Consider the following 17,238-nt stretch of genomic DNA (forward strand, 5'->3'; position numbering starts at 1 on the left):
CGGGCCTGTGGAGCTCGCTGCAAGCTCAAGGCCCTCAGCCTGCACGGTTCTGCGGTGTGTGTATTTTCTTCTCATGCATTCGTCCGCTCGAGCATGCGTGCGCACCAGCATGGGGTTCGACACTTGCTGAACCTCAAGTCCCTTGGGCAGAGCAGGCACTTTCCGGCTCTCCTTGTCTATCTCTCTGCGTGGTCCTATGCGTGTCTGCACGATACTGCCCGCCTGGGCCCTGAAGGTGTAGACTCTGTGGCTCCTGCAGGGGGATCCCCAAATTAAAGGGATGCTTGGGCCGGGTGGCTTCTGAGATCTGCATCAACTCAGTGCGACTCAGCGGGCAGACTGACCCTCTATCCCTGCACGTTCCTGGCGGGTTTGGGGAGTTGTGCTAATAGTGGGGAGACCGGGGATAAGCTGTGTTTTCTGAGAGATTATTTCCAGATCCCAGTTTATGTTTTCACCTGTACCTAAGAGGCCAGTGCTAAAGACTATCCTCTTGTCGCATACAACGTGAACAAGGCTCCAAGGAGCAGAGTCACTTGGCCTTGGTCACACAGGGTCTGGACTCAGCCCGGATGAGTTTGGGCGCAGGGAATGCTGTCCCCAGCTAGTGGGCACGTGCTGCATGGAGAGCGGGAACCCGGAGGTGAAGCTGGCCGCCGTCACGTGGGCGCGTGCTGCGTGGAGAGCGGGAACTGGGAGGTGGAGCTGGCCGCCGTCACGTGGGCGCGTGCTGCGTGGAGAGAGGGAACCGGGAGGTGGAGCTGGCCGCCCTCACGTGGGCGCGTGCTGCGTGGAGAGCGGGAACCGGGAGGTGGAGCTGGCCGCCCTCACGTGGGCGCGTGCTGCGTGGAGAGCGGGAACCCGGAGGTGGAGCTGGCCTCGTCACGTGGGCGCGTGCTGCGTGGAGAGAGGGAACCCGGAGGTGGAGCTGGCCGCCCTCACGTGGGCGCGTGCTGCGTGGAGAGCGGGAACCGGGAGGTGGAGCTGGCCTCGTCACGTGGGCGCGTGCTGCGTGGAGAGAGGGAACCCGGAGGTGGAGCTGGCCGCCCTCACGTGGGCGCGTGCTGCGTGGAGAGCGGGAACCCGGAGGTGAAGCTGGCCGCCGTCACGTGGGCGCGTGCTGCGTGGAGAGAGGGAACCGGGAGGTGGAGCTGGCCGCCCTCACGTGGGCGCGTGCTGCGTGGAGAGCGGGAACCCGGAGGTGAAGCTGGCCGCCGTCACGTGGGCGCGTGCTGCGTGGAGAGCGGGAACCGGGAGGTGGAGCTGGCCGCCCTCACGTGGGCGCGTGCTGCGTGGAGAGCGGGAACCCGGAGGTGGAGCTGGCCGCCGTCACGTGGGCTGCTGGCCCCTGTGGGAGGGAGGGTGGCGGCCCCGTGCCCACGGGCAGAGTGGCTGTGAAAGTCGGCCCCTCAGTGGGGGTCCCCGGGGCACCCAGGGCTCCCACGTTGTTACCCTGTGTGAGATGGGCCTGAGCGCCCACTGACTCAGTGGCTTTCCAGGCTCCCCCGCGGCCATCTGTGACAGCTCTCGGGTCCGGCCCAGAACTTACCCTGTGCGGGGCGACGGTGTGCACAGCCATGTCTGTGTGGCCCTGGCCAGGGACCCGGACGTCGCCCGGCGAGTGCCAGCCCTGCCCCGATGGGGCAAGTGTCCGCCCTTAACCAAGGGGAGGGGGCTGTGTGGGGGCGGGTCGCAGGCAGTTAAAATTCATTGAGGGTTTTTGGGCTTTCTTTACGCTTTTTTACTGCTGTGGAATTTCAGTGTTGATGAATGTATGTCCTTGGGTAGATGAGGGGAAGGAGGAAGTTGGGGCGAGTGGCTAAGCGCAGGGGCCGTGTGAGCACAGTGCCGGGGGCAGCAAGGGACTTCCAGGGCGCCAGCCCTTCTGGAGAGGCGGAAGCAGCCCGCGGGCACGCTGCCACAGCCCGCGGGCCCGGGCTCACATCTCCGAGCCCCTAAAACAGTCTCTCCGGACGTCTGCGTCCTGAGGCGGATTTTCCAGGGATCTGAGCCTGCAAACCTGCAATTTTCAAACGTTCACTGGCTTCCGTGAAGGTGTAAGTAGGGTCTCTCTCACTGGCACTGCTGCCGCGTTTCGGACGTGGAACGGAGCCACGTGAAGGCCGTGACCACACCGTGCCCGTTGCTTTCTGCCTGTCATCTCCTGACTGGTTGCGGGTCTTTCCCTTCTCCTCCCTTCACCTCTCGGGGCTGGCGGGGACTCGGGCCCAGAGAGGCCAGGGCCCGCTCAGGGCCGCGCGGCTGCCAGCGGTGGCTGCTCGTTTCAAGCTGAGGCTGTCTTCCCCCAGGAATGCTGTCCTCCGCCTCCCTGAGCAAAATAAACAGTTTAGGGTAGTCTGAGAAGAGAGGAGGCCGCGCTGCGGGGAAGAAGGTGGAGAGAGGGGCAGGGCAGCGGAGACCTGCACGTGCCTGGAGGAAAGGTCGCCACGGCCACCCAGAGCTGGCCGGCGGGAGCCCGGGCTGTTTCTGACACAGTCTCCGCTTTCCACCGGCCACTTCAGATGACATTCAACAGCCCCAGTTTTGATTGTTTTCTGGATTAATGTATGTGTTGTGACCTGCCTTATCCACCCTGGAAAGTTCTAGGCAACAGACATTTATATGGAATTTCTGAGAGCTTGATGCCCCCAACCGTTTACAAGATAATCCTCGGCCAAAACCTGGGCCCTGAGCCATGAGAGTGAGCCCGGCACGGGAGGCCGCTCCCCGTAGCTCTCACTGCTACTGCGCCCTGATGGCCCCGGGCATCTCCTCTTCATGCTTTGTGGAGATCGCGTAAAATCTGCTAAAGAAGTGTGACCGAGGAGGCCAGGAGTTGAGTAGCCCAGCCACCCCACAGCCTCTGTCCAGCCTCTCTCAGGGATGCACAGGTGCAGCTGGGCCAGTGCGACCTCACCTAGAACCCACGGTTTGTTCTCTTGGAGGTGTTGACCCAATATCATTTCCTAGTGGCTTTCCTGGTCTGTCCATTTGGGTTGAGCAGCGGACCTGTGGCATCAGTGGACACCTTTGCAATTCAGGCAATAAATTATAATTTTTCTAACCAGCCCAGTTAGATGGCACTTTCCTGCTGTGTATGGACCATGGAGGTTTATGTTTATAAACCTGGGTACATATATGGGTATGTTTTTATAGCATTTGAATATCAAATTATTTGAACTTTGCCTCTTAATATTTATTTAACTTTCTTTTACCTTTTGGACTTTTAAACCTGTGCTAAGCTGGGCGCGATGGCTCACACCTGTAATCCTAGCACTCTGGGAACCCGAGGCAGGCAGATCACTCAAGGTCAGGAGTTCTAAACCAGCCTGAGCAAGAGCGAGACCCCATCTCTACTAAAAATAGAAAGAAATTAATTGGCCAACTAAAAATATATAGAAAAAAATTAGCCGGGCATGGTGGCGTGTGCCCGTAGTCCCAGCTATTCGGGAGGCCAAGGCAGGAGGATTGCTTGAGCCCAGGAGATTGAGGTTGCTGTGAGCGAGGCTGACGCCACGGCATTTATACGGCACTCTGGGCAACAGAGTGAGACTCTGAAAAAAAAAAGCTATGCTAACCTCGAGGAAAACGCAGTAAATGCAGGGCTCCCGGATCCGTACAGTGTGGGTGGATTCTTTGCAGACGCTCAGTCAGTGAGGCGTTTCTGGCCTCTCGGCTGGGCAGCAAGGGCCGCGGAGCAGACGCAGCGGGGCGCGTCGCCGTGGGGCTGCGGCTGGGAGTCAGAGCGCCTCCCCTGAGCCGCGAGGCCGCCTGCTCTCACCCAGGCGCCCAGCTATTCTGGGGCGGTTTCCAGGGTGTAGGACTTCCAGTGCTGAAAAGCAGGACAGTCGCAGGCAAACAGGGGCTTCAACACACACATTTCACACTCGCGGGATGCTGCCTGTGATGACATACAGAGGGTGCATTTGATGTAGAAGGAATAATTACCTTAACAGTAACTTTGCCCTTTTTCAAGGCAATTCAGATTACATTTGCCTTCACAGTGTAAATCAAATAGCATCTCTGCCTATGTGTTTGTGGCTGTCAGAGAAACTTCTAGCTTTCTGTGTTTCCCCTCCAGCTCTGAAGGAGAGCATTTGCAGCTCTGCTGTGTGGCTGCCACTCCTTGGGTGAATACCCCTCTCTCTGAAGGCAGTGTTCAGATTCTCACCTTCTCGAGTCTTTCTTCCTCTTGGTCCTGCAGTCACACTAAAGGTAGAACTGTGCACCGACGGCCGTTCTTGGTCTGTTTTAAATGCATCATTTGAGAGGGCCTGGACTGTGCTCCGACCGAGCACCCTTTCCTCCCTCCGTGTCTGCATGGAAGACGCTCCCGTCTCCAGGCACTTCCAGGGAACCTGCCCAGACCAGGTGTTGCAGGAGCTGCTCACGACAGAAGGAAGAACGGAGCCCTCTCTGTGCCCTCAGGCCTCTCGGCCAGAGACAGAGGGAGAGGACAGAGTTTGCCATTGGCCTCAGGAATTTTCCGGGAGAAGTTAGGGCCGTGGTAATCCCCGAGACCTCCTCCCTCTCTCTGTGAGCTCGCTCTGTCCCAGGAGGGCACGGGCGCAGGCGTCTGCTCCAGCAGCATCCTGGGAGGAAAGGCCGAGCTCCCACTCGGAGGGCAAGTGGGACACAGACGTTGTGCGTGCCTTGTCCCACCCTTGCCAGGCACTGCCACTGCCCCCAGCCACACCATCAAGCCGAGTTCCAGCCTCAGCTGGGCCCTTCCAGGTGTTAACTGCGCCGACAGCAGGCATCGTGGCACTTGGCAGTGGGAAAGGTTAGACACGTGGTAGTATCCGGATGCCCCGAGCCAGGAAAAGAAGCGACACAACAGAGCTCCTTCCTCCTAGTCCCACCTGTGGACTAGAGGACGTGAAGATGAGTCACAGGTCCCGTGGCGTCAGCCGGGTTCCAGTTGCTCAGGGGCAGGCCTTTGGTGTGCTCTGAGTAAACTGGCATAGTCTCAAGGCACAGGGTCCGTCTGCCTTTCCGCACTCTCCGCATGTGACTGTCTGCCCCCTACAGCTCTCCCAAGCTGCCTGTCTTTTCTGCAGTTGGGACAGGGAAGCCTGGTATGAGAGGCTACCTGCTGCTGTGGCCACTCCAGGGCCTTCACAGATGCTCTGCCCACATTTGACCTGCTCATTCCCACTGTCCTTTGTGTTCATGGATCAGCCTCATGTCCTCAGAAAGCCTCCTGCAGCCCCCAGACTGGACCAGGCCCCTTTTGCAGCATCACATAATCTTCCCTTCGTCGTGCAAACCGCAGCTGTGATTTCTCCAGCGGTCGGGGCAGTCTTGCTCAGTGCCTGCTTCCCCTCCCCACCTCGAGGTTGTGAGTCTTGCCTGTCACGTCACCGGCACCTTACATAGTTCCTGGCACAGAGGGAGCACTCAGCGACTGTTTATTGGAAGAAGAGAGATGGGGGAGAGGGAGTGAGGGCGCCTGCAACCCCTGCTTTGCGAGCCGCGTTTCCCAGCCCTCCTAGCACACCACGGTGCCCCGTGTCCACGTGCACATACCGCTTCTACTTCACAATCATTATAAAATCTTGCCAAGAATCCACTTCAAGTGGGAAAAACCCACCCTCTTTTCCTTTTGGAAAATAAGATGGATTCTGTACCTCTCCAGGCTTCCCACAGCCCGGGCCCGTTCTGCAGAACCGGCCCCTGTGAGTTCGTCCACACCTGCGATCGAGTCCGTCCAGGCTGGAAGACAGGAACTTAAATAGAGAATCCTGATGCTTTCACACAATTTCTTTACTTCTCCCAAACACCATTTCCCTATCATCACTGCACATTTTACCTTTATCCATATAAAGATTATTTTTCTTGGCAGGCAAGGAAGCAAAATAAAACTTGAACATTTTTACGGCTTTCTGTGTTGGCTTTAAACCACAAGACTTGTTGCTTCTTTGCTTTTTCTTTTTGTCCAACCAAAATAAAAAGAGGATCTTTTAGGCAGCCTCGAACCTTTGGGATGCCAGGGAGCCTCCGAGTGCTGCACCTCCGAGCAGCGTCCTGCAGCGCGTCCTCCATGGGCAGGTGCCCATCCTCCCTCCTTCTTGTAAAACCTGTTGGGTCACGGCTGTCCTGGTCCCTGGTCACGGAGGCAGGCACTTGCAGCAGACTGTCCCTTTCCTCATTCTGGGTGTCTGCATTCCCAGCGTGGTGTCAGCGGGGCCTGCCATCACTGGTCGTCAGGATCGGTCTGTGCTGCAGTGGCAGCATCACCAAGCTCCTTTTGTTGAGTCATTGCCTGACCAGATCTTTTCAATGCTATCCTTTTGCAATTTCCTTTTTATACCCAATTTCTAGAGTGTTCCTTTCCCCTCTTTCTTTATTTGCTGGGACCTTTTGAAACCTGGATTCAGCTGTCCTGTTGGTGTTAGTGGTGGTGCGCACACCTCTCGGGTGTTCAGCACAGGCACTGACCCGATATTCAGCATGGGGGTCACAAATGACCCCCATTTGTGACCCCCTCATGGGTGACACAAATCCCCAGTTTCTGGGCTAGTCCTCAGCAGGGTCACTGCCGTGAGGGCAGAGATTGCTTGGCCCCTCCCTTGTTCGCCATCTAGCCTGTAACCTCCCCACCAACCCACACTCCCACGTACCCTAAGTGCCCTGGGAGGTGTGCCCCAGCCGTGCATAGCAGCCTCCGTGAGCCAGAGATGACTGAGCAGTCGACTGCCCCGCCCCCACACCTTCATCATAGCCCAAACCTTTGTCCCCAAGCCTTTGTCACAGCCCCAAACATTCATTAAGCCCAGCCACTGGCTGAGCCCAGTGAAAGCACATGGGATGTGAGGAGGTTCACTGTAAGCCACCCCCTCCCTGCTGAGCCTGCACACAGGTGTCCTTAGCTGCCCCCTTGGAAACAGCAGTGTGGACACTGTTGTGCCCATTTCACAGAGAAGTAAGTAGGGGGAAGGGGGAAGCAGCTCTCCACGATCCACCCAGCAAAGAGGCAGATCCATATGCCAAAGCGTGTGCTCTTAGCTGTTCTGCACGTTCTTCTTTGAAATCCAGGGAGATTTGTGGTTCCTTTCATCAGCAATCCAGAGCCAGTGGAAGGGCTTGCTAGGAAGCCCAGCTGGCCTCACAGCCATCTCTCGCTCTTACTTGGATGAATTCAGTTTAACAACAAAACCCATTTTGTCATGATTGTTTTATGAAGGACGTTTCCCCCATCATTTTGTTATGAAAAACTTCAAAGATACGGAAAAGTTGATATGGAAAAGGGTAAGCACCGAGAGCGTGTAACAGCATCTGCTCCATGGGCTCGACCTCGCGTCCGGCCGGCCGCCCACCCTTCTGCCCACCGCCACGCAGCTTTATTACTTATGTTGGGCCGTAGAAATGTACAGCCCGTTTGGGAGAGAGACGACCGCCCAAAAAGACTCAGAGTCTAGAGGCTTGATGTAAGAGAGCAAGAGGATTTATTTCTAGCGCAGCGCAGGGGCTAGCAGCATCACCGAGCTAGGGGAGCTGCCGCCCCGACTCTCAAGCTTAGGGGTTTTTTATAGGCTAAAACCGCACGCCGGTGGTTAGGGAGTTTAGGGTGGGGAAATTCCACTGGTCTTGTCTTGCACAACTGGTTGCACTCAGTTCCGGGAACTTGCAACAGCTACTTACTGGAAGGGCGGAAGGGGTGTGGGGTCTTGGTTTTCTAAAAGCAAGCGTGGTTACAGAAGCGGAGAGCTGGTTAGGCTAGTTTGGGGTCTTACACTTACACATTTGAAGTGCATCGCAGACATTGCACACTTCACTCCTAAACGACTTAGTGTGCATATTACTAGAGCTTAATATTTTTATAGTTGTTTTTGAGGTAAATTTATATACAGTCAAATTGACATATCCCAGGGATACCATTTGATGAGTTCAGAACCCATTTTAATAAGCCTCGCCCCCAATGAGCTTGAGTTTGCTCTTGGACAAGTATTAGGGGAAAATAAAACTGAAACAGAAAAAGTTATATAGAATTTCCAATCCTCAGGATGTAGGGTGTATGTACATACACATACATGCACACACACACGTGTGTTGGGGTGATCTGTGGCTGCCTGCACTATCTGGCACAGCCGCAGGGGATGGTAGGAGAAGGGAGAGTCTGGGGAGAGCCAGAGTTAGGACACACTCTGTTGGCCCAGAGCAGTGAATGTGCACCAGTCCATGCTGTGATGGTGCAAAAGGAAAAGAAGGAATAAAACAAAGCTTCATAAATATGTTCAGTTTTCACTTGCTTAAAAAGAATCCCTGGGAACTTCTGCTTCTGGCCAAAATAGAGTTTAGGGGTCTGGACTTGCCCTTCCACCTGCAACAACCAAAAATTCAGACAAAACATAAGAAACGATGGTTTTTAAGTTACTAGATATCAGGTAACCAGAAGCAGCGATCCCTTAGAGAGTAAAATAGGGTGAGCCGGGAGCATTGCTGGCTGCGGTGCAGGCAGAGGGAACCCAGAGCCCAGCAGCCCTCCTGGGCTGAGGAACAGAGCGGAGAGTCTGGGGGACCAACACAGCTGAAGTCTGCAGAGCAGACGTTGGAGCTCAGGGACAGGATTCTGGAGAGTCCCCTGGAGTATTCAGTGGAGTCCTGACCAGCACGTGGCAGGCAGGCTGGGGACGGAACCACCCAGTAGGGTTAGGTGGAGCAGCAGCTAGGTCTCACTCGGGCCAAGAGCAGTGCCTGGAAGACATCCAGCCAGACTGGAAGACATCCTACCTTCTGGGCACTGGGTAGAGCGCTCAGACAGCTCTTGCCTTAGCAGTGGGCAACAGGTAGACTTAAAACAGGTTAACAGGTTAACCTGTAAACAGGTTAACATAAGGCTCTCATGCTGCCCAACACATCTTAAAAGCAGTACCTGAAAGGATCAGAGTGCTTCCACATAACTGTATTCCAGGACAAAGCTCGAGAATATTCACAGGAATACAGAAATATCCAGCACACAACAAAGTAAAATTGACAGTATCTGACATCCAATCAAATTATCAGGAAGCAAAGAGGGACGGCATTATAGGTTAAAGCTAGATCAATCAAAACTGCCCCACAATGGACAGAGATGTTAAAATTGGCAGCTGAGGACATCAGAATAGTTAATATAATAATATTTAAGGGATCCAAATAATACAAAGTATATTCTATGACCACAATGAGATCAAATTAGAATCAGTAACAAAACGATCTCTGGAAAAATCCCCAAATATTGGAAAGTGAAATGACACAGTTCAAAATAACTCATGGGTCAAAGAAAAAAATCAGAGGGAAATTAGAAAATTTTTTGAACTGAATATATATTTTAATACAACATAAAATGTGTTTGATACCACCAAATCAATTCCTAGGGGAAGACTTTGTAGAACCACATAGAAAAGAAGAAAGGTCTCAAATGAATTTTCTCACTTCTACCTTAAAAACTAAAAAAAGAAGAGCAAAAATAAAATGTGCAGTAAACAGAAGAAAATAATAAATGTGAGAGCAGAAATCAATGAAATAAAAAGGGAAAAACCAATTAACCCAGCAGCTTGTCCTTTGACCAGACCTGCTGGCGTCACTGATGATGAGTTCTACCAAATGTGTGACAGTTACCAGACAACGGCATAAACTCACCCAGAGAATTGAAGAGGGGAGAGGACTTCCCAACTCATTCTCTGAGGCCATTGTGACCCTGATAACAAAGCCAAAGACATTACTAGAAAGAAAACTATAAACTGATATTCTTTATGCACATAGATATGAAAATAGAAATTTAGTGAATTGAATCTAATAGTATATAATACATCATGACCAAGAGGAGTTTATCCCAACAATGCACGTTGGGTTAATGTTTAAAGTAATTAATTCCCCATATTAACAAACTAAGAAAGAGAAAACATATGGTTGTCTTAATAGACATATTAAAGACATTTGACAATATTCTATATCCATTTCTAATAAAAAAAATCTCTGTAAAGTAGGAAAAGAAAGAAAATTCTTCAGATTGATACAGAGCATCAATGAAAAACAGATAGCTAATATCATCACTAGTATGGAAAAGTGAATGCTTTTCCCCCCAGATCAAAAATGAAGCAAGAGTATCTGTTCTCACTGCTTCTATTCAACACTGTACAGGAAGTTCTAGCCATTGCAACCAGGCAAAAAAAAAAAAAAAAAAAAAAAGGAAGGAAGGGAGGGAGGGAGAAAGGGAAAAGAAGGAAGGAAGAGGAAGGAAGGAGGGAGGGAGGAAGTAAGGGGAGAAAGGAAAGGGGGAAGAAGGAAAGGAAGAGAAGGGAATAAGGAAAGAGGAAAGGAAAGGAAGGAAGGAAAGAAAAGGTGAAAAGAGAAAGGGAAGGAAAGGAAGGAGGGAAGGAAGATAGGCAGGCATCCAGATTGAATAAAAGAACAAAATAAATAAAACTATTCACAGACCATATGATTTTGTCCATGGGAAAAACCCATTGCAATCTACAAAACAGATTCCAAATTTAATAAGTGATTTTGGCAAGGTTGTAGGATATAGTAGCATTACAAATATAGTTGTATTTTTAATTACTAGTAGTAAACAATCAGAAATTAATTTTCAATATAATTTTCAAGAGTATCAAAATATGAATTACTTAAGGATAAATTTGACCAAAGATATGCAAGACCATAAAGCATTGCTGAGATAATTTCTTAAAAGACCTAAATAAATGTGTGTGTGCATATATATATATGTGTGTGTGTGTGTATATATATATATATATATATAGAACTTGTTTTGAAAACTTGATATTGTTAAGATGTGTATTATCCCCAAATTGAACTTTGAACTCAGTGTAATCCCAATCAATATACCAGTTGGCTTTTTGTAGAAATCGACAAGTTGTTTCTAAAATTCATATAACAATGCGAGGGGCCTACTATAGCCAAAACTACCTTGAAAAAGAAGAACTGAGTTGGTGAATTATTTCTTCCTGATTTCAATACTTATAATAACACTATGGTAATTAAGACAATGTAGTATTGACATCACACTAGATAAATATACCAGTGGAAGAGGTTAGAGAGTCCCGAAATAGACTGACATATACAGGTAACTGACTTTTGACAAAAGAACAGAGGCAATTCAGTGGAGAAGAGTCAGTTTTTTCAATAAGTGGCACCGCAACTGTTGGATATCCATATGCATCATAATTAACTTTGATCCATATATCATACCATATAACCCAAAATTAATCATAAACCTAAATTTAAAACCTAAAACTGTAAAATTTCTAGAGGAAAAAAATAGAAAAAGAGAAAATCTTTGTGACCGTGGCTCTGGCAAAAATTCTTAGATTTGAAACCAAAAGCACAATCTATAAAAAGACACGTTGATAAATTGGAGTTTATTGAAGTCAGCACTACAACTACATATTGACAAAGCATGTATCTGATAAAAGGCTTATATTCAGAATTCATAAGGAACACTCAAAACTTCATAATAAGCAAAGAAAGAACCAAACACAGTAGGCAAAAAGATTCAAATAGACACTTCATCCAAGAAGACAAACAGGTGCGAATAAGCACAGGAGAAGATGCTCAACAGCTGTAATCACTGTGGAAAAGGAAATTAAAGCCACGGCGAGCTATCACTACATAGCTACTAATGTGGGTACACTTGTATTAAACATGACAATGCAGAGTGTTGACAAGGATATGCAGTGACTGGCACTCTCACACTGTGGGAATGTAGAATGGCACAACCATTTTCGAAAACAGTTTAACAGATTCTTAAAAAGTTAAAACTACAGCTACCATGTGATCCAGCCATTCCAGTCTTTGGTATTTACCCAAGAGAAAAGAAAGCATATGTCCACACAAAGACTTGTATTCACATACAACTTTCATAGCACTTTTATTTGTAATTGCCCCAAATTGAAAACAACCATAAGTCCATCACCAGAAGAACGAATAAATTGCAGAATATCCATACGATGAAAAGCATGTTGCTATGTGCAACAGCATCGATTAATTTTAAAATAATAATGCCGAGTGAAAAAAGCCAGTCCAAAAAGAGTATATACTGTATTGTTCATTTATATAAAATTCTAGAAAATGCAAACTGATCTCCAGTGATAGATAATCAATGATTGTCTGGCGATTGGAGGAGGAGGAGGGTGGGATCATAAAGGGTGAGGCATCTCTTGAGAGTGATAAGATGTTCATTAGCGTGATTGTGGTGGTCGTGGTTTCATGGGTGTGTACACATATCAGAACATCAAATTTTACACGTCTTGCAGTTTGTCATGTGTCAGTTACACTGTGCAAACAGTAGTGGTGGATCTCTTTTGACACCCCCATCCTCCCACGCACCCCAACCCCACAACTCCCCAGACCGCATCTCCACTGGCCGCTGCCTGCAGCTGCAGTGCAGGAGCCGTCCCCATCCTGTCCCCATCTCGTCCCTGTCCCCGTCCCATCCCTGTCCCGTCCCCATCCCCGCCCCGCCCGCTGCTTCCTCCCAGGCCCGCAGAGCACCCCCAGACCGCTTCACTTTGGTCTGCAGGTGTTCACGTATCAGGACACGTAGGATACGCTTACTTTTGATAGTATGCTAGTGCATTTTCAAAGACTAGACACAATGTGTTTTTCTTCAACCTACAGATATGTAATTTTTCCTATTTCTTGATGTTTTAGACATTCTTCAATGAATTTTTTTTGCTTTTGTCAGGTTAACACTAAAAACCATTGTTTTAAAGTTACAGGAACCTGGATTGTTAAGGTGTCTGGAGAAAGGTGTCTGATGAAAACCACAGTGAGCCTGTTACTAGAAAATATAACTGACATACTCCTTAGAGATAAATTTGTTTACCAGCTTTTGGGACACTCCTCGGTCTCAGCCTCGCTGACCCGCACCCCCTGCCTTCCCGGTGAGCACGAGCCTCCCCTCACCTCCCCCTGCGACCATGTCCCCACACTCCTTTGGGTCACAGCCTCCCGCCTGTCCCCTTGCTGGGGCCTCTGTGTTAGTCTCACGCCCTCTCCTGTCCCAGCAGACCCATCTCCTCCACGGCTCTGTCACCACCCAGTGCTGATGGCCCCAAACTCCACGCCTCTGCCCGTGCCGTCCAGTGCTTCTGACGCAGGTCTTCAGTCCCGGGGGCTCCACAGGCTCGCGCTTGGTGGATCCCGAGCAGAGGCATCTCCCTCAAACCGTCCAAGCCCCACTTCTCACCTGTGCTTACCGTCTCCGTAACGGCCACTGCTATCCCCTCCCTCAGACCACACACCCGTCAAGCACCTGCTTCTGCTGGTGCGGGCTCAGTCCTGGTCACGGTGCCCCAACCTCTCTCTCCTGGCCTGCTCCATTCCCACTGGTGCCACCGAGTCAACCCCAGCCTGGGCTGCTGCCACAGCTTCCTGCCGGGACCCCCTGCCCCATCTTGTCCCCACTCAGCCACTGCAAATGTGGTCAGTCCCTCCCCTACCTCCAGTGGCTCTCCAGCCCCAGAACAGAGTGCAGGTCCCGGCAGGGTCTGCAAGGCCCACACAGCCAGATCTCTGCCTCCCCACCTGCCCCTCCTCGAAGTGCCACGTTCCACGAATTCTCAAACTTTTGATCAAAATGTCCTCATTCTTCTGCATCTTAGGCCTTTGTACATTTTCTCTTTTGCCAGGAGTGCTCCCAGCTCAATCCACACTTGTCTGTCTCCCAGGCCCCCTATTAAATGTCATTCCTCCAGGAAGTGCCGCCCCGACCCGGGAGTGGGATATCTGCTCCCCTGAGTGCCCCTCACAGCCTCTGCCTGCCTGGACACGGCCCTCGTCCCACTGGCGTCCTCACTTCCATGCATCTCCCGCTGCAGCGCCAGCCGGGCGGGCAGGGACCACACCAGCCTCCACTCGGAGCCCCGTGCACCAGCCCTGCGGCCCGTCCCTCCGCAAGACCCGAGGGGCCCGCAGGAGAGGACTCGGGGCCGAAGGCCGCGCCGGTGCCCACCTGGCACTCAGGCTGCTGTGGCGGGCTCCCACGGGCTGAGGAACAGCACTCTCCCTTCTCACAGCCCTAGGGGCTGAAGTCCAAGCCTGAGCCTTTCTCGGCCACTGGGCAGACTCGGTGTCAGTGGGGGCTGTGTCACTGTACACGGCATCTTCTCGCTGTGTCCTCCATGGCTGAAGGGCAGGCAAGCTCCGTGGCCGCTCGGACAGGGCACTCACCCATCTCAAGGGTGGAGCCCTCAGGACCTGGGCACCTCCCCAGGCCCCGCCTCCTGATGCCTGGCCACAGTTTCAATGTAAGGATTTGGGAAGGACACACACATTGCGACCATAGCACTCCCACAGGTCAAAGCAGGTCCTTTAGGGAACACCTGGCTGAGTGGCCCGAGCAAGAGCAGAGCCTCTGTGTCTGCACGGTGGCTGTGCCGGCCCTGGCGGAGAGCCAGGAGGGGCCTGGAGGGAGAGGCACCAGGGAGCACCGGGCCCTTCCCGATTGTTCTGCGCTTGGGGCTTCATGTCCTTGCCTGTGGGACTGTTATGAGGGACAACGGAGAGAGCGTGCACGCGGGCACGGAGACAGTGCCACGGAAACGCAGCAGGGATGAGGGCTCTCACCACAGCCCTCACGCTCGAGCGTCAGTATAAAGGCTGCAGGGAGGGGGAACTGGCGAGATGCGGAGGCCCCTGGGATCAGAGGGAGGCGGAGGGAGCTGGGGGTGCGGGCCGGGTCCTGTCAACACAGAAGGCGGGTTGCCCCACGTGGACGTGTGGTCTGGGCCCTGCTGGGCGCTCAGGGGCCCATGGGATCGAGACTTACTAGCATTCGGCTTGGGGCAAGTTACTCTCCCTGGATCTCAGTTTCTTCATCTTTATTTTAGAGGAAAACCCATAATGATAATAATGAAAATAATACATCACTTACTTGGTTGAGCTGCCCTTTTAAGAGTTAAGACGAGTGTCGTGCTTGCAGTGGCGGCTAGCACGTGGTGAGCACGCAGGCGGTATTCTGGTACTGTCCATGTAGTGGCGCGTGTTCCTGTCAAGAGAAATCTGTTCGTGTCCATGGATATTGGCTTCCGTCACACACTGTAAAAGTGGGACACAATGCCCAAGTCACAGCACAGCTCGATTGAGAATGCGCTGAACTCAATAAAACACCAGCGAGAAAGCCAGCATTCTTTTTACATCGTTTCACATGAGTCTATCCCTTTTCTTAAAAAGGTGGTTTAACCTTTTTAAGAACGGAATATTAGGAATAAGAAGGAATAATAACTGGAATATTTCCTTCCCAACACCACAAGCCAGTTATCACAGGAGGGTTGCAAGCAGGAACTAGGAGCAGAGGTTCACACTTTCTCGTCCGACAGTAGGAGCTGTGAGTTGGCACCTGTCCACTCACGCCGCAGATACTCGGCGCCGGGAGGCTCTGTCCACTGGGGACGCGGTGGTGAGCCCACCCGGATACCTGCTTCAAGGGCCCCCACTGAGCTACGAGAGACAAGCAGTGGGACGCCGCAGCAGGCCTGGGTAGCCGGAGGGAGGGATGGCTCTGGGAGTGGCGGGACCTGGCAGGATATCCCCAGGTGCTCCAATTGTTCATACTTTTTTCCCTTAATGCAATAACGGAAAGCTTTTAAGCATATTTGTGTTTCAGAGCGGTTACTCCTCAGAGCTATAGTGGATGCGTGTCAGTATAAAAACCTGTGTGTTCCCGGAATACTACTACAAGGGTGGCTGTGCACAGAGCCCCTGAGTGCCTGGGGATCGCGCCCTTGGCTGGTCCACAGATCTGGGTGACTGTGAGTCTGTCTCCACCGCAGGTGCCCTTGCTCGTGTGAATCAGCAGAGGTCCGAGAGCTGCAGAAGCCACCTGTGAGACGCCCGCACGCATCACTGGAGGATTCCACGTGACCGGGAACATCACATCTGGTGTTTCTTTCTTGTCTACAGGCCAAAACACGTGCAGTTGATTTTCAGCGTGTTCACGCATGATGGTTCAAAGGGAGGGGAAACGCTGCTTTGCCACGCGGCTTGTGTGCCAAGGAAATGTGTTTTGCCTCTGAATATTTTAAGTTGCCAATAAACTATTCTTGTTGGCAGGTTGATGGGAATATACATGTCGGAGCCCAGCACTCGCACTTAATTATGTTTATGGACAAAGTGAACAGAGAATCATGCCTTAGACTGATTTTGGACCTTTGAGACTTTTACCACATAGAGATGGTTAAAACCATTTGCTGGTTTAGGATCTTTGAATTCTAGAAAGAATATATAAATCAACTGAAATAATCTGAATGCTATATGCTACATGATGCTATGTGTTTTGTAGTAAGATAAAAAGAGTTGGGGGCTTTTCAAAGGTGGCTTTGTCAGGTAATAAAACTACTGGATTCTTCTTCCTCAATTATTTGGAGCTAACACCTCACAGAGGGTTGTAGGCCATGATCTGACCAACTAAGCATTTAAAAAGTCGACTATTGCCACTTACAACACAACCACACATAATTGTGTGGCCAGGGCATTTCTAAGTCCTCCAAAGGAGGCAGGTGGCTGAGATCAGAATGGCGCTGGTGGCCAGTGGGAGGCATGGGGCAGCTGCTCCCCAGCGGGCTGTGAAGTAGGGCAGGCCTCTCGAGGGCTGCGTGCGGAGCCCGCTGGCGTCCCGGAAGCCTTCTGCAGCCCGCGGGGCCCAGAAGCAGGCTGTGGGTGCCCGCGTGCCACAGCGCTGGGCCACAGCGCTGGGCCACAGCTGTGCTGAGCGGTTCGCAGTCGGGCCCATCCTGACGCTTGCCCGGCAGTTCTTGGCCCGCCTCTCCCAGCACGCGGCGCTGCCATGTATGATGCAGCATGTATGATGAAGTTTGACTGCAGCAGTAATGTTTCCTATGTATCTCTAAAGCATTTTGTTACATTGAACAAAGCTCGTAAAGAGAGTTATATAAATCAAGAGGAGTTCATGCAGTAAAATCTCTTAGTGCAGAACAGATACAGCGAGATGGTCGTTGCTCACAGCTATCTCGGATCCGGGCGTCGGGTAGACTGGGAACTTCACTCTGTGCTCCGACTGACATTGCTACACCCTCTTGGTGAGGCAAGAGCCACCAGCCAATCACTCTTAATCACGGCGGTCTGTTATTTGTCTTTAGTGCCACAAAATAAAAGGAAATCCAATCCGAGCTGTTGTGTGAATTCCGTGCTGCAGGTTGTTTGGATGCTCCCCCTCTCGCGTGGGCAGGGTCTCGGCTGCCTGCTGCGCCCCGCCCTCTCCGGGTCACTCGCAGCAGG

The 17,238-nt window shown here is 51.5% G+C and overlaps 1 protein-coding gene across 3 annotated transcripts in view; it reads left to right on the plus strand.

Annotated features, from left to right (window-relative positions):
* Window positions 1-16,052, plus strand: part of COBL (cordon-bleu WH2 repeat protein) — a 282,212-nt gene extending 266,160 nt beyond the window's left edge. For all 3 annotated transcript variants that reach the window (XM_076006242.1, XM_076006243.1, XM_076006244.1), the window contains one exon: window positions 15,774-16,052. In XM_076006242.1, coding sequence (XP_075862357.1) covers window positions 15,774-15,791 — 18 coding nt within the window. In that variant the 3' untranslated portion in view covers window positions 15,792-16,052. The remainder of the gene's footprint in view (window positions 1-15,773) is intronic.
* Window positions 16,053-17,238: the final 1,186 nt, after the last annotated feature.

Source organism: Microcebus murinus, chromosome 9 (genome assembly GCF_040939455.1).
Source record: "Microcebus murinus isolate Inina chromosome 9, M.murinus_Inina_mat1.0, whole genome shotgun sequence".
NCBI classification, from domain to species: domain Eukaryota; kingdom Metazoa; phylum Chordata; class Mammalia; order Primates; family Cheirogaleidae; genus Microcebus; species Microcebus murinus.